Source organism: Heptranchias perlo, chromosome 43, assembly GCF_035084215.1.
Source record: "Heptranchias perlo isolate sHepPer1 chromosome 43, sHepPer1.hap1, whole genome shotgun sequence".
Lineage (NCBI taxonomy): Eukaryota > Metazoa > Chordata > Chondrichthyes > Hexanchiformes > Hexanchidae > Heptranchias > Heptranchias perlo.
Genome location: NC_090367.1, coordinates 9283985 through 9305361, shown reverse-complemented (window position 1 = coordinate 9305361; position 21377 = coordinate 9283985). Strand labels below are relative to the sequence as shown.

The 21377-nt window shown below is 49.2% G+C and overlaps 1 protein-coding gene across 3 annotated transcripts in view; it reads left to right on the top strand.

Moving 5' to 3' along the window:
• The window catches only part of LOC137306496 (pyruvate carboxylase, mitochondrial-like), a 1155436-nt gene that overhangs the window by 1127998 nt on the left and 6061 nt on the right, over positions 1–21377 (top strand). For all 3 annotated transcript variants that reach the window (XM_067975757.1, XM_067975758.1, XM_067975759.1), the window contains one exon: positions 6919–7167. In XM_067975757.1, coding sequence (XP_067831858.1) covers positions 6919–7167 — 249 coding nt within the window. The remainder of the gene's footprint in view (positions 1–6918; positions 7168–21377) is intronic.

Here is a 21377-nt window from a genome sequence, read left to right as displayed (position 1 = left end):
TGGACACTGTGTGTGGGACACTGTGTGTGGACACTGTGTGTGTGGACACTGTGTGTGTGGACACTGTGTGTGGGACACTGTGTGTGGACACTGTGTGTGGACACTGTGTGTGGGACACTGTGTGTGGACACTGTGTGTGGACACTGTGTGTGGGAAACTGTGTGTGGACACTGTGTGTGGGACACTGTGTGTGGACACTGTGTGTGGGACACTGTGTGTGGGACACTGTGTGTGGACACTGTGTGTGGACACTGTGTGTGGGACACTGTGTGTGGGACACTGTGTGGACACTGTGTGTGGACACTGTGTGTGGACACTGTGTGTGGGACACTGTGTGTGGGACACTGTGTGGACACTGTGTGTGTGGACACTGTGTGTGGGACACTGTGTGTGGACACTGTGTGTGGGACATTGTGTGTGGACACTGTGTGTGGGACATTGTGTGTGGGACATTGTGTGTGGGACATTGTGTGTGGACACTGTGTGTGGGACATTGTGTGTGGACACTGTGTGTGGGACATTGTGTGTGGGACATTGTGTGTGGGACACTGTGTGTGGGACATTGTGTGTGGGACACTGTGTGTGGACACTGTGTGGGACACTGTGTGTGGGACATTGTGTGTGGGACATTGTGTGTGGACACTGTGTGTGGGACACTGTGTGTGGACACTGTGTGTGGGACATTGTGTGTGGGACATTGTGTGTGGACACTGTGTGTGTGGACACTGTGTGTGGACACTGTGTGTGGACACTGTGTGTGGGACATTGTGTGTGGGACATTGTGTGCGGACACTGTGTGTGGACATTGTGTGTGGGACATTGTGTGTGGACACTGTGTGTGGACACTGTGTGTGGACACTGTGTGTGGGACACTGTGTGTGGGACATTGTGTGTGGGACATTGTGTGTGGACACTGTGTGTGGACACTGTGTGTGGGACATTGTGTGTGGGACATTGTGTGTGGGACATTGTGTGTGGACACTGTGTGTGGGACACTGTGTGTGTGGACACTGTGTGTGTGGACACTGTGTGTGGGACACTGTGTGTGGACACTGTGTGTGTGGACACTGTGTGTGGGACACTGTGTGTGGACACTGTGTGTGGACACTGTGTGTGGGACACTGTGTGTGGACACTGTGTGTGGGACATTGTGTGTGGGACATTGTGTGTGGACACTGTGTGTGGACACTGTGTGTGGGACACTGTGTGTGTGGACACTGTGTGTGGACACTGTGTGTGGGACACTGTGTGTGGACACTGTGTGTGTGGACACTGTGTGTGGACACTGTGTGTGGGACATTGTGTGTGGACACTGTGTGTGGGACACTGTGTGTGGGACACTGTGTGTGGACACTGTGTGTGGACACTGTGTGTGGGACACTGTGTGTGGACACTGTGTGTGGGACATTGTGTGTGGGACATTGTGTGTGGACACTGTGTGTGGACACTGTGTGGGACACTGTGTGTGTGGACACTGTGTGGGACACTGTGTGTGGGACACTGTGTGTGGGACATTGTGTGTGGACACTGTGTGTGGGACACTGTGTGTGGACACTGTGTGTGGACACTGTGTGTGGGACACTGTGTGTGGACACTGTGTGTGGACACTGTGTGAGGGACACTGTGTGTGGACACTGTGTGTGGGACACTGTGTGTGTGGACACTGTGTGTGGACACTGTGTGTGGACACTGTGTGAGGGACACTGTGTGTGGACACTGTGTGTGGGACACTGTGTGTGGGACACTGTGTGTGGAACACTGTGTGTGGACACTGTGTGTGGGACACTGTGTGTGGGACACTGTGTGTGGGACACTGTGTGTGGACACTGTGTGTGGGACACTGTGTGTGGACACTGTGTGTGGACACTGTGTGTGGACACTGTGTGTGGGACACTGTGTGTGGACACTGTGTGTGGGACACTGTGTGTGGACACTGTGTGTGGGACACTGTGTGTGGGACACTGTGTGTGTGGACACTGTGTGTGGACACTGTGTGTGGGACACTGTGTGTGGACACTGTGTGTGGGACACTGTGTGTGTGGACACTGTGTGTGGACACTGTGTGTGGGACACTGTGTGTGGACACTGTGTGTGGGACACTGTGTGTGGGACACTGTGTGTGGGACACTGTGAGTGGACACTGTGTGGGACACTGTGTGTGGGACACTGTGTGTGGACACTGTGTGTGTGGACACTGTGTGTGGGACACTGTGTGTGGGACACTGTGTGGGGTGCGGAGTCTGGTGACCAGATGTTTGCACCTGCAGCCTCTCCTTCTCCTCTCCTGCGGAAATGACCCCCGGGCCCTTCAGTAAAAGCGACTGGTGTTGGAAAGTAAACAGACGGGTTATTTAACAAAGGGCCTCTCACCCAGTACTGGAAACTGGAGGGAGGAACAGGGCATCCCCTTTCAAGGGCGGAGGCGAATCATTTGCACTGAAAACCTGAGACTGACCTTCCTTTGCTAATGTTACACTCATCGTGTCCAAGCACCCCATGCTCCCAGCTCACACAAATCCTGTACGACACACGTCCACTTTAATCCTGTGCTTTAAGACCACATGATGCTATGCGATGAGACACAACGGTGACAGGATGAGTGCAGGTAGCAAACTTCCAGAGACGTGAGAACTGTTGGCCCCTCCCTGCCCGTCCCAGCTCTGGAAGCTCATTCTGTTTCTTGTGTTACTCGTCCTCGAAAATTTAAAGGACACAGATTTCCATGGGGAGGACTCGCAGTTTTTCAAACTCGTTGATGTTCTCTGCCGTCTAACATCAGGAGAAGCGCCCAGAAGCTCTCCTTTCATTCCCTGACGTGTCGCTGCTCTTGAGTTTCTGCTCGCAGAGCCTCGGGCCATGGCCGATTTCAATCGCGGAGAGAGACAAACCCAGTGTTCACATCAAACGTTGCCGGTCCATATTAAAGAAAGCATTTCTGTCGTGCCTCTCACCGCCTCAGGATGTCCCAAAGCACTTTACGTTGAAGGACTTTTGAAGTGTAGTCACTCTTGTGATGTAGGAAACGCAGCAGCCAATTTGCGCACAGCAAGATCCCACAAACAGCGATGTGATAAATGACCAGATCATCTGTTCTTTAGTGATGTTGGTTGAGGGATAAATATTGGCCCCAGGACACCGGGGAGAACTCCCCCCTGCTCTTCTTCCAATAGCGGCCCGTGGGATCTTTTACATCCACCTGAGAGGAGCAGACGGGGCCTCGGTTTAACGTCTCATCCGAAAGACGGCACCTCCGACAGTGCGGCACTCCCTCAGTACTGGCACCGGGAGTGTCGGCCTGGATTATGGGGCTCAAGTCTCTGGAGTGGGGCTCGAACCCACGACCTCCTGAGAGCACCTAAGTGAGCCTCCCCACTTACAACAACAACAACCTGCATTTATATAGCGCCTTTAACGTAGTAAAACGTCCCAAGGTGCTTCACGGGAGCGATGATCAGACAAAATTTGACACCGAGCCACATAAGGAGATATTCGGACAGGTGACCAAAAGCTTGGTCAAAGAGGCAGGTTTTAAGGAGCGTCTTAAAGGAGGAGAGAGAGGCGGAGAGGTTTAGGGAGGGAATTCCAGAGCTTAGGGCCCAGGCAGATGCAGGAACGGCCGCCAGTATGGGCTATACCATCGTATTCTGTAACCATGGAATCAGAGGACAATTTGGATGGGCAATCATGAGGTGGGGGCAGAGGGCTATTGTCTGATTATTGGAAGGGAAAACCAAGTAAGACACAGATTTTCTCCATGGCCAGTTCGGGTGGGTTTGTCGGGGGAGGGGCGGAGTGGGCGACCCACCCTGGGAGCCATCTGAACGTCAATAGAGGCCTCTGGACGCCTAGCGAGGGAAATACCAGAAGACGGCCAGAGTTCGGCGGAGTGGGGGCTTGGTATTTGCCTGCGTTTCCTGCTGTTTTGGGTCAGTCTTTATCTTTTAGCTGAAAGGACCTTATTCTGCGTGAAGTGTGCAGTGTCTTCGAAGCATTTGCTCTCCTAAAGGGCAGGAAAGTGGAATCCAGTGGCTTTGTCCTGCGACATTTGTTAAAATGATCAACCGAACATCCTTCGAACTCATTCAGTCAGCGTCAAGACACACTGACTGTACAATTACCGATGATTAGGACTGAATGTACAATGGCTGTACGAGGCGCTGTGTGAAATCTGAGCAAATCTTCTCATTTCAACCTAGTTAGGGTTGAATTATTTTAGAAGCAAGAAAAGTTACAGCAGCCTGCTTCCCTCTTTAAGTCGCGAATTTCCTGGAGCTGACAGAGCAGCTTTCAAGGAAATTGTTTCAAACATTCTTTGGTATTTCCCCTGCCCTGTAGAGTACACTCACTCTTTGCCGGACTGATACCAGGGCTAAAAGATTATGAGGACAGGTGAAATAGACTGGGCTTGTATCCCCTCGAGTATACAAGATTAATCTACCCGACAATGTGGAAAATTGCCCAGGTATGTCCTGTCTACAAAAAGCAGGAGAAATCCAATCCAGCCAATTACCGCCCCATCGGTCTACTCTCAATCATCAGCAAAGTGATGGAAGGTGTCGTCGACAGTGCTATCAAGCGGCACTTACTCACCAATAACCTGCTCACCGATGCTCAGTTTGGGTTCTGCCGGGACCACTCGGCTCCAGACCTCATTACAGCCTTGGTCCAAAAGAGCTGAATTCCAGAGGTGAGGTGAGAGTGACTGCCCTTGACATCAAGGCAGCATTTGACCGAGTGTGGCACCAAGGAGCCCGAGTAAAATTGAAGTCAATGGGAATCAGGGGGAAAACTCTCCAGTGGCTGGAGTCATACCTAGCACCAAGGAAGATGGTAGTGGTTGTTGGAGGCAAATCATCTCAGCCCCAGGACATTGCTGCAGGAGTTCCTCAGGGCAGTGTCCTAGGCCCAACCATCTTCAGCTGCTTCATCAATGACCTTCCCTCCATCATAAGGTCAGAAATGGGGATGTTCGCTGATGGCTGCACAGTGTTCAGTTCCATTCGCGACCCCTCAGATAATGAAGCAGTCCGAGCCTGCATGCAGCAAGACCTGGACAACATCCAGGCTTGGGCTCATAAGTGGCAAGTAACATTCGCGCCAGACAAGTGCCAGGCAATGACCATCTCCAACAAGAGAGAGTCTAACCACCTCCCCTTGACATTCAACGGCATTACCATCGCCGAATCCCCCACCATCAACATCCTGGGGGTCACCATTGACCAGAAACTTAACTGGACCAGCCATATAAATACTGTGGCTACGAGAGCAGGTCAGAGGCTGGGTATTCTGCGGCGAGTGACTCACCTCCTGACTCCCCAAAGCCTTTCCACCATCTACAAGGCACAAGTCAGGAGTGTGATGGAATACTCTCCACTTGCCTGGATGAGTGCAGCTCCAACAACACTCAAGAAGCTCAACACCATCCAGGACAAAGCAGCCCGCTTGATTGGTACCCCATCCACCACCCTAAACATTCACTCCCTTCACCACCAGCGCACCGTGGCTGCAGTGTGTACCATCCACAGGATGTACTGCAGCAACTCGCCAAGGCTTCTTCGACAGCACCTCCCAAACCCGCGACCTCTACCACCTAGAAGGACAAGAGCAGCAGGCACATGGGAACAACACCACCTGCACGTTCCCCTCCAAGTCACACACCATCCCGACTTGGAAATATATCGGCCGTTCCTTCATCGTCGCTGGGTCAAAATCCTGGAACTCCCTTCCTAACAGCACTGTGGGAGAACCTTCACCACACGGACTGCAGCGGTTCAAGAAGGCGGCTCACCACCACCTTCTCAAGGGGCAATTAGGGATGGGCAATAAATGCCGGCCTCGCCAGCGATGCCCACATCCCATGAACGAATAAAAGAAAAGATGATTAAAGGATTTGATAGGGTAGATAGAGAGAAACTATTTCCTCTGGTGGGAGAGTCCAGAACAAGGGGGCATAACCTTAAAATTAGAGCTGGGCCATTCAGGGGTGATGTCAGGAAGCGTTTCTTCACACAAAGGGGAGTGGGAATCTGGAACTCTCTCCTCCCAAAAAGCTGTTGAGGCCGGGGGTCAATTGAAAATTTCAAGACTGAGATTGATTGATTTTTGTTGGGTGAGGGGATTAAGGGTTACAGAACCAAGGCGGGTAGATGGACTTCAGATACAGATCAGCCATGATCTAATTGAATGGCGGAACAGGCTCGAGGGGCTGAATGGCCTCCTCCTGTTCCTATGTTCCTCATACGAGCGGCATGTAAAACCTGTGAATACTTTGTGTAATTCTCACGTGTCCTCATCTTAAAGGGGCATTCTCCTCAGGAGAATAAAAGCTTGGCAAACCTTTATTCACTCAGTTCCAATTGAACAATGTCACCATTTTAAAATTCCAACCGTGCGTTAGTCCATGGCTTCTCTCCGTCTCCGAGAGACACTCGGCTCGGTCGGTATCTCTCTCTCGCCTCTGAGTCAGAAGGTCGTGGGTTCGAGCCCCCGCTCCAGAGACTCGAGCCCCATAATCCAGGCCGACACTCCCAGTGCCGGTACTGAGGGAGTGCTGCACTGTCGGAGGTGCCGTCTTTCGGATGAGACGTTAAACCGAGGCCCCGTCTGCCCCTCTCAGGTGGAGGTAAAAGATCCCACGGCCACTATTGGAAGAAGAGCAGGGGGGAGTTCTCCCCGGTGTCCTGGGGCCAATATTTATTCCTCAACCAACATCACTAAAAAACAGATGATCTGGTCATTATCACATCGCTGTTTGTGGGATCTTGCTGTGCGCAAATTGGCTGCCGCGTTTCCTACATTACAACAGTGACTTGAAAACACTTCATTGGCTGTGGGACATCCTATTTTCAGACAATCCCGTGATTCCTTCAGGCCCGGGGTTTCGAAGACTGACGGAATCTAACTTTGTTTCTCTTTCAGGTACTGAAGGAACTACCTCGGATCGAGGGCCGGCCTGGTGCCTCCCTCTCACACCTGGACTTCAAGAACCTGGAGAAGGAGCTGAAGGCCCGGCACGAGGACGAGATCACCCCCGAGGACGTCATGTCTGCTGCCATGTACCCCAAAGTCTTCGACGAGTTCAAGGATTTCACCGCTCAGTTTGGGCCGGTGGAGTGTCTGAACACTCGTCTCTTCCTCGAGGGGCCGAAGATCGCAGAGATGTTCCAGGTGAGCGAATCCTGAGGAAGAACACAGAGTTACATCAAGTCTATAGCGCAGAAATAGGCCATTCGGCCCAACTGCTCCATGCTGGTGTTTATGCTCCACACGAGCCTCCTCCCTCCCTACTTCATCTCACCCTCTCAGCCTATCCTTCTGTTCCTTTCTCCCTCATGTGTTTATCCAGCTTCCCCTTAAATGTATCTACACTATTCGTCTCAACTACTCCTCGTGGGAGCGAGTTCCACATTCTCACCACTCTCTGGGTAAAGAAGTTTCTCCTGAATTCCCTATTGGATTTATTAGTGATTATCTTATATTTATGGCCCCTAGTTCTGGTCTCCCCCACAAATGGAAACATCTTCTCTACGTCTACCCTATCGAACCCCTTCATAATCTTGAAGACCTCTATCAGCTCACCCCTCAGTCTTTTCTGGAGAAAAGAGCCCCAGCCTGTTCAATCTTTCCTGATAGGTATAACCTCTGAGTTCTGGTATCGTCCTTGTGAATCTTTTTTGCACCTTCTCCAGTGCCTCTATATCCTTTTCATAATTTGGAGACCAGAACTGTGCACAATACTCCAAGTGTGGCCTAACCAAGGATCGATACAAGTTTAATATAACTAGAAATGAACCCCAGAGCTTGATTTGCCATTTTTATGGCCTTGTGAACCTGCGGCGCTAATTTTAGTGAACCCACAGGGCGGTAGGGAGTTATTGGCAGCACCGTGCGGTGTTGGAGTGAGGGAGGGGACCATTCGAGGCCCCTGCGAGCGCCCTATCTCAGCCCTGCTGCACCTCAGGTGGGTCTTCCTTGTCGATTCAGTCGGCGCTGGACCAAAGGATCACAAAGCTAACAGGGTTGAGGAAGACTTACAAATACACCAAAGTTACAACATGGAAAGAGGCCATTCGGCCCAACCGGTCCGTGTCGGTGTTTACCGGCCACACGAGCAAATAGTTCTAATCGCGTTTACCCGGCCTGTTCCCATATCCCTCAAGACCTTTCCCTTCATCCCCCTACCCAATCAAATCTTGAATGTCGACATAGTTTCTGTCTCAACCACTAACCCCAGAAGTCAATTCCACAGCCTCACTTCTCTCTGTGTGAACATAGGAACAGGAGTCGGCCATTCAGCCCCTCGTGCCTGCTCTGCCATTTGGTAAGATCATGGCTGATCTGTGATCTAACTCCATATACCTGCCTTTGGCCCATATCCCTTAATACCTTTGGTTGCCAAAAAGCTATCTATCTCAGTTAAATTTAGCCATTGAGCTCGTATCAATTGCCGTTTGCGGAAGAGAGTTCCAAACTTCTACCAGCCTTTGTGTGTAGAAATGTTTTCTAATCTCGCTCCTGAAAGGTCTGGCTCTAATTTTTAGACTGTGCCCCCTACTCCTAAAATCCCCAACCAGCGGAAATAGTTTCTCTCTATCCACCCTATCTTATAAACTTCGAAGAAGTTTCTCCTCCTCTCTGCTCTAAATCTCTTCCATTTAATCTTGTATCTACGGCCTCATCTACCCTGTGATTAATTTTAAACACTTCTACCACATCCCGCTATAATCCACATTTTTCTAACGAAAAAGGCCCCAGTTTCTACGTCTTTCTTTGTGTTTGTGTTTCCTCACACCAGGCAGCATCCTAGTGAATCTGTGCTGTACCCTCTCGAAAACCTCAATATTCTGCGGAATCCAATACTGCACACAACACTAGTGTGTCTTGATGCTCTGGCCATCATATGTGGGGCAGGCTTGATGGACCAACTGGTCTTTTGCTGCTTGTCACTTTCGTTTGTCCGTATGTTCTGTTCAGAGTTTGCAGATGACACCAAGATTGGTGGCATTGTGGACAGTGAAGAAGGTTATCTAGGATTGCAACGGGATCTTGATAAATTGGACCAGTGGGCCGATGAATGGCAGATGGAGTTTAATTTAGATAAATGTGAGGTGATGCATTTTGGTAGATCGAATCGGGCCAGGACCTACTCCGTTAATGGTAGGGCGTTGGGGAGAGTTATAGAACAACGAGATCTAGGAGTACAGGTTCATAGCTCCTTGAAAGTGGAGTCACAGGTGGATAGAGTGGTGAAGAAGGCATTCGGCATGCTTGGTTTCATTGGTCAGAACATTGAATACAGGAGTTGGGATGTCTTGTTGAAGTTGTACAAGACATTAGTAAGGCCACACTTGGAATACTGTGTACAGTTCTGGTCACCCTACTATAGAAAGGATATTATTAAACTAGAAAGAGTGCAGAAAAGATTTACTAGGATGCTACCGGGACTTGATGGTTTGACTTATAGGGAGAGGTTGGATAGACTGAGACTTTTTTCCCTGGAGAGTAGGAGGTTTAGGGGTGATCTTATCGAAGTCTATAAAATAATGAGGGGCATAGATAAGGTCGATAGTCAAAATCTTTTCCCAAAGTTAGGGGAGTCTATAACGAGGGGACATAGATTTAAGGTGAGAGGGGAGAGATACAAAAGGGTCCAGAGGGGCAATTTTTTCATTCAAAGGGTGGTGAGTGTCTGGAACGAGCTGCCAGAGGCAGTAGTAGAGGCGGGTACAATTTTGTCTTTTAAAAAGCATTTGGACAGTTACATGGGTAAGATGGTTATAGAGGGATATGGGCCAAGTGCAGGCAATTGGGACTAGCTTAGTGGAATAAACTGGGCGACATGGACATGTTGGGCCGAAGGGCCTGTTTCCATGTTGTAAACTTCTATGATTCTAATTACCGCTGCTATTTTTTACCAAAATACCAGGGGAAATTAGGGAGGGGGGGAAAGGAGGAATATTGGAGAGAGAGAGAATGGGGAAATCAGGGAGTGGGGGAAAGGAGGAATATTGGAGAGAGGGAGAATGGGGAAATCAGGGAGAGGGGGAAAGGAGGAATATTGGAGAGAGAGAGAATGGGGAAATCAGGGAGGGGGGAAAAGGAATATTGGAGAGAGGGAGAATGGGGAAATCAGGGAGGGGGGAAAGGAGGAATATTGGAGAGAGGGAGAATGGGGAAATCAGGGAGGGGAAAGGAGGAATGTTGGAGAGAGAGAGAATGGGGAAATCAGGGAGGGGGGAAAGGAAGAATATTGGAGAGAGAGAGAATGGGGAAATCAGAAAGAAAAGGGAAAATTGGAAAGAGGGAGAATGGGGAAATCAGGGAGGGAGAAAGGAGGAATATTGGAGAGAGAGAGAATGGGGAAATCAGGGAGGGGGGAAAGGAGGAATATTGGAGAGAGAGAGAATGGGGAAATCAGGGAGGGAGAAAGGAGGAATATTGGAGAGAGAGAGAATGGGGAAATCAGAAAGAAAGGGGAAAATTGGAGAGAGGGAGAATGGGGAAATCGGGGAGGGAGAAAGGAGGAATGTTGGAGAGAGGGAGAATGGGGAAATCAGGGAGGGGGGAAAGGAGGAATATTGGAGAGAGGGAGAATGGGGAAATCAGGGAGGGGAAAGGAGGAATGTTGGAGAGAGAGAGAATGGGGAAATAGGGAGGGGGAAAGGAAGAATATTGGAGAGAGAGAGAATGGGGAAATCAGAAAGAAAAGGGAAAATTGGAAAGAGGGAGAATGGGGAAATCAGGGAGGGAGAAAGGAGGAATATTGGAGAGAGAGAGAATGGGGAAATCAGGGAGGGGGGAAAGGAGGAATATTGGAGAGAGAGAGAATGGGGAAATCAGGGAGGGAGAAAGGAGGAATATTGGAGAGAGAGAGAATGGGGAAATCAGAAAGAAAGGGGAAAATTGGAGAGAGGGAGAATGGGGAAATCGGGGAGGGAGAAAGGAGGAATGTTGGAGAGAGGGAGAATGGGGAAATCAGGGAGGGGGGAAAGGAGGAATATTGGAGAGAGGGAGAGAGGGGAAAATCAGGGAGGGAGAAAGGGGAAAATTGGAGAGAGGGAGAATGGGGAAATCAGGGAGGGAGAAAGGAGGAATATTGAAAAGAGGGAGAGAGGGGAAATCAGTAGGAGGTAAAAGGGAGAAATCAGTGATGGAGAGAGAAAAGGAATATCGGAGGGAGGGAGGAAAAATCAGGGAGGGAGTGAGGGGACATCACTCTGTGTGTCCCAAACTGTGTGGTTGGGAACGGGCCAATCTCTCACAGACCCTGACTACATTAACCGCTTCAGTGACCCATTGGAAGCTGATGGTGACACATTCCCAGCCGAGGGGGAGATTTGTTTCTCGGAGGTGAAGCCTATCCACCTGCTGGACCTCAGCACTTTACCTGCTCACCGCACAGCAAAACACGGGAGGCCTCCAAAGGTTATCAGGCTTTTTCAATCTATTTCCAGGATGTGATTAACCTGGTGACCCCCTGCATACACGTCGCTCGGTGCCTGCTGCAGTGTGCACTCAATTCAATCAGGAGGGGCTCCCTATTTTATAATTGTGTACTATTTTACACCCTCACACAGGGCCTGGCATCAAGTTGCTATCATAATCGTCCATAACTGGAATGGATGTAACTAACCATTGACTCTTGCAATCCTGCTTTCGGATGAGACGTTAAACCGAGGGCCCCGTCTGCCCCTCTGAGGTGGACGTAAAAGATCCCACGGCCACTACTGGAAGAAGAGCAGGGGGGAGTTCTCCCCGGTGTCCTGGGACCAATATTTATCCCTCAACCAACATCACTAAAAAAAAACAGATGATCTGGTCATTTATCACATTGCTGTTTGTGGGATCTTGCTGTGCGCAAATTGGCTGCCGCGTTTCCTACATTACAACAGTGACTACACTTCAGAAGTACTTCATTGGCTGTAAGGCGCTTTGGGACGTCCTGAGGTGGTGAAAGGTGCTATATAAATGCAAGTTCTTTCTGCCTTTCTTTCGTTCTTCCTTCCCCTCACCATGGCTTCTTCTCCCAGTCCTCCTGGACACCCTCCCTCCCAATATTTCCACATTGCAAGCACTTTCCCCATTATTCCGACACCCCCTCTCTTCCAGCGTTCCCACACTCTAGACCCCGACAATCTCCCCTCATTACCTGCCGGCAGATAGAATCATAGCACGATGCAGCCCAGAAGGAGGCCACTCGGCCCATCGCGCCCGTGCCGGCTCTTTGGAAGAGCTCGCCAATTAGTCCCACTCCCCTTCTGCTCTTTCCCCGTCGCCCTGCAAATTTTTCCCCTTCAAGTATTTCTCCAATTCCCTTTCGAAAGTCATTATTGAATCTGCTTCCACCGCCCTTTCAGGCAGCGCATTCCAGATCATCACAACTCGCTGCGTAAAGAAATGTCACCTCATCTCCTCTGAAGGTTCTTTAGCCAATTATCTTAAATCTGTGTCCTCTGGTTACCGACCCTCCTGCCACTGGAAACAGTTTCTCCCTATCTCCTCTATCAAAACCCCTCCTGATTTTGAACACCTCGATTAAATCTCCCCTCAACCTTCTCTGCTCTGAGGAGAACAATCCCAGCTTCTCCAGCGTCTCCACTGAAGTCCCTCATCCCTGATACCGAGACGCAGAGGGAGATGGGAAATACCCTCCCCATAAAAATACCGACCCTGGAGAGGTGCCAAGGGGAGGTGGCTGCAGCCCAGGGAGATCGAGAGTGATGGCTTTCATCTGAATTAATTAGCCGTCTAATTCGCTTAAGAATCAAGTCAGTTGCTTAAGACAAGGCTTTCCAAATGAACATTTTACTCACTTAAACTGCCAGCTCTTTACTGTGCCAGTATTTGCTTGTTAATGAAGTGAAATGAACTCAGCTTTAATGATGGGCTTCATGAATATTCCATGACTCTTTCTCAAATTGCTCCCATTATCCTCTCGCTCGATGCTCGGGCGATTATAGATCTCCCAACGGACTCACAATTGTGCCTCGTCGCTGCCTGAACCCCTCGATCCAGGGCACTGATTGGGATTCCAATTTCCAGTGCTCTGTCCCCCTTAACCCCAGTGTAGACCCCGAGTGTTTATTATCTCGCATCAATTTGTTTCTCTCTTGTGGACTTTCAGTAAACACAAAGAAAGAATTTGCATTTATATAGCACCTCTCACATCCCAAAGCGTTTCACAGCCAATGAATAAGCTCATCAATATTGTCCTATCAAACGCTCCCAGGGCAGGTACAGGGTTAGATACAGAGTAAAGCTCCCTCTGCACTGTCCCATCAAACACTCCCAGGGCAGGTACAGCACAGGTTAGATACAGAGTAAAGCTCCCTCTACACTGTCCCATCAAACGCTCCCAGGGCAGGTATAGGGTTAGATACAGAGTAAAGCTCCCTCTACACTGTCCCATCAAACACTCCCAGGGCAGGTACAGCACGGGTTAGATACAGAGTAAAGCTCCCTCTACACCGTCCTGTCAAACACTCCCAGGGCAGGTACAGGGTTAGATACAGAGTGAAGCTCCCTCTACACTCTCCCATCAAACACTCCCAGGGCAGGTACAGGGTTAGATACAGAGTGAAGCTCCCTCTGCACTGTCCCATCAAACACTCCCAGGGCAGGTACAGGGTTAGATACAGAGTAAAGCTCCCTCTACACTGTCCCATCAAACACTCCCAGGGCAGGAACAGGATTAGATACAGAGTAAAGCTCCCTCTACACCGTCCTGTCAAACACTCCCAGGGCAGGTACAGGGTTAGATACAGAGTAAAGCTCCCTCTACACTGTCCCATCAAACACTCTCAGGGCAGGTACAGGGTTAGATATAGAGTAAAGGTCCCTCTCATGCACTCGGTACACAAGTAACTTGTAGCCATGTCTTGAGATCAGAAATTGGCAATTTTAGATTTCATGTGGGAAATGTGTGAATTCATTCTTCAGTTCCTATTAGCAACAGGCTTTTATAGAATGAATACCAATTCTGTGGCTATCTGTTAAAATCTTTTAACGGTTCATTACAATTAAATTCCACTTAATACACACACACATTATCCTTCACCCTTGTGCTTTGATGTTGGCCCATTTTTCAAAGCTCATTCCCACAAAATGCATTGAAAGTTTTCACTGCAAGATCCGATATAGAAATCCCTTAGCAACCATAATGTTGAGCAAATTGCTGCCTGATTGAGATGCTGTCCCTTCCTAAGCCTGGTATCGATGCCTGCTGTCTGAGTGAGGGTCGGGAGCGACCATCAGCGGTCTGTCAGTGGCCCGCACGTTGAGGTTAACACCAAACGACCCAGAGACAGACCCGGTCAGGGACTGATAGGCTCCGATCGATGCCAGCCCTGGAGATGGAGGGAGCCGCTGGTCGCCGACAGATGCCGGCAAGGGGGGACCTTCGCTTCGTATCCGAGATCACTGCAAAAAAAAAATCAGGAGGAATAAACCCTGACACAGCCTGGTCTCAGAACGGAGGTGTGGGTCAGTGCCCGTTACCTGAGATATCAATCGCCGTCCTCCCCGCTCCCCGGATAATAACTCCTAACCAATCCCCACTTCAATACAAGGCTTGATAAGAATAGCCTGCACCAATATAGCTGCTTCTTATCTTAACCCAATGACTAGACAACAAAAGACCAAAGTCCATCTAGTTCGCAAACCACCATGGTAGCCCCATGATACAGCGATAATGGATTTGTTGACTAATCATAGCAATCAATCATGGGAACATAGGAACAGGAGTAGGCCATTCAGCCCCTCGTGCCTGCTCCGCCATTTGATAAGATCATGGCTGATCTGTGATCTAACTCCATATACCTGCCTTTGGCCCATATCCCTTAATACCTTTGGTTGGCAAAAAGCTATCTATCTCAGATTTAAATTTAGCAATTGAGCTAGTATCAATTGCCATTTGCAGAAGAGAGTTCCAAACTTCTCCCACCCTTTGTGTGTCGAAATGTTTTCTAATCTCACTCCTGAAAGGTCTGGCTCTAATTTTTAGACTGCGCCCCCTACTCCTGGAATCCCCGACCAGCGGAAATAGTTTCTCTCTATCTGTTCCCCTTAATATCTTATAAACTTCGATCAGATCACCCCCTAACCTTCGAAACTCTATCAATCAGTCTACGACAGACCCCAGACACGAGGTGAGGAAAGCCCCCAGTGGTGGAGACCTTTGGGAGCCATAGCTCCAAAGCCACCCGTTGCTCCCGACGCTGCTCGAGGTGGGGGGGAAGTCTGCAATCAGGTGAAGGGGGAAGGCCGAAGGCTTTCTCGAGAGGCCTGGCGGGAGGGGGGAGGGAGGGGAGCACTCCTGCTCCTCCTGGCCCCACAAGGAGCGCTGGGAAAGGCACTTACCTTGTGGAGAAGGCAACTCCCACCTCTTGGGAAACTCATGCAGCTTGAGTTGACGACAAAGGCACTGTCGGAGCCCGATTTAAACATGTTAAAAAAAAGTCCCGCCTCTCCTGATATCCTCCGATAAAAACACACATTCCCCGTATTTAACTCTTTAACCACACCCCCCCCCCCCGATCAGTGGAATTATTAATGCGGGCCCGCAGTTTGATGTGCTGCATGAGTTGAGGGATGGGTCAGCCGTGATCTAATTGTACGGAGGAGCAGGCTCGAGGGGCTGAGTGGCCTCCTCCTGATCCTGTGTTCCTTGCGGCTGGGAGGAGTCAGTGTCTCCCCACGGAGGCAGGGCTGAGATTGGGAACTCGGGGGGGTGGGAGGGCAGGAGAGGGGAGGACAGAGAAGCAAAGCTACATCCCACCGGCCAGACCTGAGCAAAGCTACTTGCCATCTGATCACAGATGGATAGGAGCTTTGAATTAATTGATCAAAAGAGCTTCCGTTGCAAGCTTTAACCGATCTGTAACACGGGTAGAATTATGTTTACCGCTTATTGGTGATTTGTAACGGAGGGTCGTCACCCTGAGACCCCCGGGTCGCGTGGCGAGTCCAAGCTCGGGGAGATCAGCCCCCCTCCCCTGCGCCAGGCAGCCCTCTCCTGTTCGCTGGCTTGTCCTGTTTGAATCGTTCACAGTGTAGTGTTTGTTGTCAGGGCAGACTGAGAATTAAGTGAATTTGAAGTAAGAAGAGACTGAATTAATAATTTGAGATACATGCAAATTTTAATATTCGTTCATGGGATGTGGGCATCGCTGGCGAGGCCGGCATTTATTGCCCATCGCTAATTGCCCCTTGAGAAGGTGGTGGTGAGCCGCCTTCTTGAACCGCTGCAGTCCGTGTGGTGAAGGTTCTCCCACAGTGCTGTTAGGAAGGGAGTTCCAGGATTTTGACCCAGCGACAATGAAGGAACGGCCGATATATTTCCAAGTCGGGATGGTGTGTGACTTGGAGGGGAACGTGCAGGTGGTGTTGTTCCCATGTGCCTGCTGCTCTTGTCCTTCTAGGTGGTAGAGGTCGCGGGTTTGGGAGGTGCTGTCGAAGAAGCCTTGGCGAGTTGCTGCAGTGCATCCTGTGGATGGTACACACTGCAGCCACGGTGCGCCGGTGGTGAAGGGAGTGAATGTTTAGGGCGGTGGATGGGGTGCCGATCAAGCGGGCTGCTTTGTCCTGGATGGTGTCGAGCTTCTTGAGTGTTGTTGGAGCTGCACTCATCCAGGCAAGTGGAGAGGACGCAGATTTAAGGTGATCGACAATAGAGCCAGAGACAATATGAGGAGAATTTTTTTACGCAGCGAGTTGTGATGATCTGGAATGCGCTGCCTGAAAGGGCGGTGGAAGCAGATTCAATAATAACTTTCAAAAGGGAATCGGAGAAATTAATGAAGGGGAAAAGATTTGCAGGGATATGGGGAAAGAGCAGGGGGGAGCGGGACGAATTGGACAGCTCTTTCAAAGAGCCGGGAAATGCATGATGGGCCGAATGGCCTCCTTCTGTGCTGTTACATACTACGATACTATGAATTACATTTTCATTCAGCACTGGGCGGAGTCGAACTTTTCTTAATTTGTGACCCTGCTGTCCACAGCCCTGATTATTGATTCGCCCCCCCCACCGCAACCTGCTACAGCGTGAATCGGGCAATGGGAGGGGCCCAGAAATAATACCGTCGCATTAACACAACTGTCCAAAGTAAGATGGCGCACAACCTCAGCTACCGGTTCATTTATTCCTCGGCTGGCGTCAACGGGCACATTGACTGCGGGCGCTTCCAAAAGGTTTGGGCACCAGATTTATTTCAAAACTGAAGAAGAGGAACATGAAAGAGGTTTTAACTCGGGGGCGGGGGGGCCTACAATTCCTGTGGTTTACAACCCTTTGGCCCCCACCCCCGTCCGGGACACTGCGGAGATTCGGGTCAAGAACCAGGCTGCGGGCCTGTAGGGAACATGGTGAGAGCACCACAGCGAAGCCAATGGGCAATGTATGTATTGCAGGGCCTACCTGTCGCAGCCAATTTCGAGAGAGGAAAGACGTCCCAAAGCACTTTACAGCCAATGAAGTACTTTCGAAGTGTAGTCACCGTTGTGATGTGGGAAACGCGGCAGCCAATTTGCGCACAGCAAGATCCCACAAACAGCGGTGTGATAAATAACCAGATAATCTGTTCTTTTAGCGATGTTGGTTGAGGGATAAATATCGGCCCCAGGACACCGGGGAGAACTCCCCCCCTGCTCTTCTTCCAATAGCGGCCGTGGGATCTTTTACATCCGCTTGAGAGGGGCAGACGGGGCCTCGGCTTAACGTCTCATCCGAAAGACGGCACCTCCGACAGTGCAGCGCTCCCTCTGGCACTGGGAGTGTCGGCCTGGATTATGGGGCTCTAGTCTCTGGAGTGGGGCTCGAACCCACGACCTCCTGACTCAGGCGAGAGAAAGAGAGAGAGAGAGAGAGAGAGACCCGCCGAACCACAGCTAATATCTGCAGAAGCACAAGAAGAATCACTCGCGATTGGCCTGCGGCCTTGACGTTGGTTGGCCTGGGAATTTGGTCCTCTCTTTCAGCCCTGTTTGTTGTAACGGGCTGAGAGGGAGCAGAGCAACACGTCTGGAGCAAGCAAGAATAACAAGGTCAGGGGTGGGGGGTTCTTATAATATGGTCAACAGCACTGTCCTGCGACAGCACTAAGATATGCACGTGTTACCATCACAGTGTTGGCTTTGCAGTGTTCCATGCAAACCTATGAAAACAGGCCGCAGCTGGTCCATGAAGTCTGCCCCAGTCTGGCATGAAGTAACTTCCCCTCGAGTCCAAAAATCTATCGATCTCAGCCTTGAATATACTCAACGACTGAGCATCCACAGCCCTCTGAGGTAGAGAATTCCAAAGATTCACAACCCTCTGAGTGAAGAAATTCCTCCTCATCTCAGTCTTAAATGGCCGACCCCTTATCCTGAGACTATGTCCCTCTAGTTCTAGACTCTCTAGCCGGGAAAACAATCTCTCAGCATCTACCCTGTTAAGCCCCCTCATAATCTTGTATGCTTCAATGTGATCACCTCTCATTCTTCTAAACTCCAGAGAGTATAGGCCCATTCTACTCAATCTCTCCTCATAGGACAACCCTCTCATCCCAGGAATTAATCTAGTGAACCTTCGTTCCACCGCCTCTAAGGCAAGTATATCCTTCCTTAGGTAAGGAGACCAAAACTGTACGCAGTACTCCAGGTGTGGTCTCACTAAAGCCCTGTACAACTGTAGTAAGACTTCCTTACTCTTGTACTCCAACCCCCTTGCAATAAAGGCCAACATGCCATTTGCCTTCCTAATTGCTTGCTGCACCTGCACACTAACTTTTTGTGTTTCTTGTACGAGGACATCCAAATCTCTCTGAACACCAACATTTAATAGTTTCTCACCATTTAAAAAATATTCTGTTTTTCTATTCTTCCTACCAAAGTGAATAACCTCACATTTCCCTACATTATACTCCATCTGCCACATTCTCGCCCACTCACTTAACCTGCCTATATCCCTTTGCAGACTCTTTGTGTCCTCCTCACAGCTTACTTTCCCACCTAGCTTTGTATCATCAGCAAACTTGGATACATTACACTCGGTCCCTTCATCTAAGTCATTAATATAGATTGTAAATAGCTGAGGCCCAAGCACCAATCCTTGCGGTACCCCACTAGTTACAGCCTGCCAACCTGAGAATGACCCGTTTATCCCTACTCTCTGTTTTCCGTCTGTTAACCAATCCTCTATCCATGCTAATATATTACCCCCAATCCCATGAGCCCTTATCTTATGTAACAACCTCTTGTGTGGCACCTTATCGAATGCCTTTTGAAAATCCAAATATACTACATCTACTGGTTCCCCTTTATCTACCTTGCTAAGTGACATCCTCAAAAAACTCTAATAAATTTGTCAAACGCGATTCCCCTTTCGTAAAACCATGTTGACTCTGCTAATCATATTATGATTTTCTAAGTGCCCTGTTACCACTTCCTTAATAATGGATTCCAGCATTTTCCCGATGACTGATGTCAGGCTAACTGGCCTGTAGTTCCCTGTTTTCTCTCTCCCTCCTTTCTTGAATAGCGGGATTACATTTGCTACCTTCCAATCCACTGGGACTGTTCCAGAATCTAGAGAATTTTGGACGATCACAACCAATGCATCCACTATCTCTGCAGCCACCTCTTTTAGAACCCTCGGATGTAGCCCATCAGGTCCAGGGGATTTATCGGCTTTTAGTCCCATTAATTTCTCAAGTACTTTTTCTCCACTGATATTAATTACTTTAAGTTCCTCACTCTCATTAACCCCTTGGTTCCCCACTGTTTCTGGTATGCTTTTTGTGTCTTCTACTGTGAAGACAGGTACAAAATATTTATGTAATGTCTCTGCCATTTCCTGATTCCCCATTATAATTTCTCCTGTCTCGGCCTCTAAGGGACCAACCTTTACTTTTGCTATTCTCTTCCTTTTTACATACTTGTAGAAGCTCTTACAATCTGTTTTTATATTTCTTGCTAGTTTACTCTCATATTCTATTTTCTCCCTTTTTATCAATTTTTTGGTCGTCCTTTGTTGGTTTCTAAAACTCTCCCAATCCTCAGGCTTACTACTCTTCTTGGCAACATTATAGGCCTCTTCTTTTAATCTATCCTTAACTTCTTTAGTTAGCCACCAGTGGATTACTTTTCCAGTGGAGTTTTTATTTCTCAATGGAATGTATACTTGTTGAGAATATTGAAATATTTCTTTAAATGTTCACCATTGCTTTTCAACTGTCAAACCCTTTAATCTAATTTCCCAATCTACCTTAGCCAACTCGCCCCTCATACCTATGTAATTGGCTTTTTTTAAGTTTAAGACTCTAGTTTTGGTCTTGGAAGTACATTACTTTCAAACTCAATGTGAAATTCTATCATATTATGATCACTCTTCCCCAGAGGATCCTTTGCTGTGAGATTACTAATTAACCCTGTCTCATTACATCATACAAGATCTAAAATAGCCTGTTCCCTGGTTGGTTCCATGACATATTGCTCTAGGAAACTGTCTCGAATGCATTCCATGAACTCGTCCTCCTGACTACTTTTGCCAATTTGATGTTTCCAGTCTATATGAAGATTAAATCCCCCACGGTTACTGCATTACCTTTGTTACAAGCTCCTATTATTTCATGATTAATACTCTGTCCGATGGTATTGCTACTATTAGGAGGCCTATAAACTACTCCCACCAGTGTTTTCTGCCCCTTGTTATTTCTTATCTCCACCCATACTGATTCTACTTCCTGATCTTCCGAGCCAAGATCCTTATCTCATCCTTTATTATCAGGGCTACTCCCTCTCCTTTTCCATTCTGCCCGTCTTTTCTAAATGTCAAGTACCCTGGAATATTTAGTTCCCAATCTTGGTCACTTTGCAACCATGTCTCTGTAATGGCTACTAGGTCAAACCCAACAAGAGAGAGTCTAACCACCTCCCCTTGACATTCAACGGCATTACCATCGCCGAATCCCCCACCATCAACATCCTGGGGGGTCACCATTGACCAGAAACTTAACTGGACCAACCATATAAATACTGTGGCTACAAGAGCAGGTCAGAGGCTGGGTATTCTGCGGCGAGTGACTCACCTCCTGACTCCCCAAAGCCTTTCCACCATCGACAAGGCACAAGTCAGGAGTGTGATGGAATACTCTCCACTTGCCTGGATGAGTGCAGCTCCAACAACACTCAAGAAGCTCGACACCATCCAAGATAAAGCAGCCCGCTTGATTGCTACCCCGTCCACCACCCTAAACATTCACTCCCTTCACCACCGGCGCACTGTGGCTGCAGTGTGTACCATCCACAGGATGCACTGCAGCAACTCGCCAAGGCTTCTTCGACAGCACCTCCCAAACCCGCGACCTCTACCACCTAGAAGGACAAGAGCAGCAGGT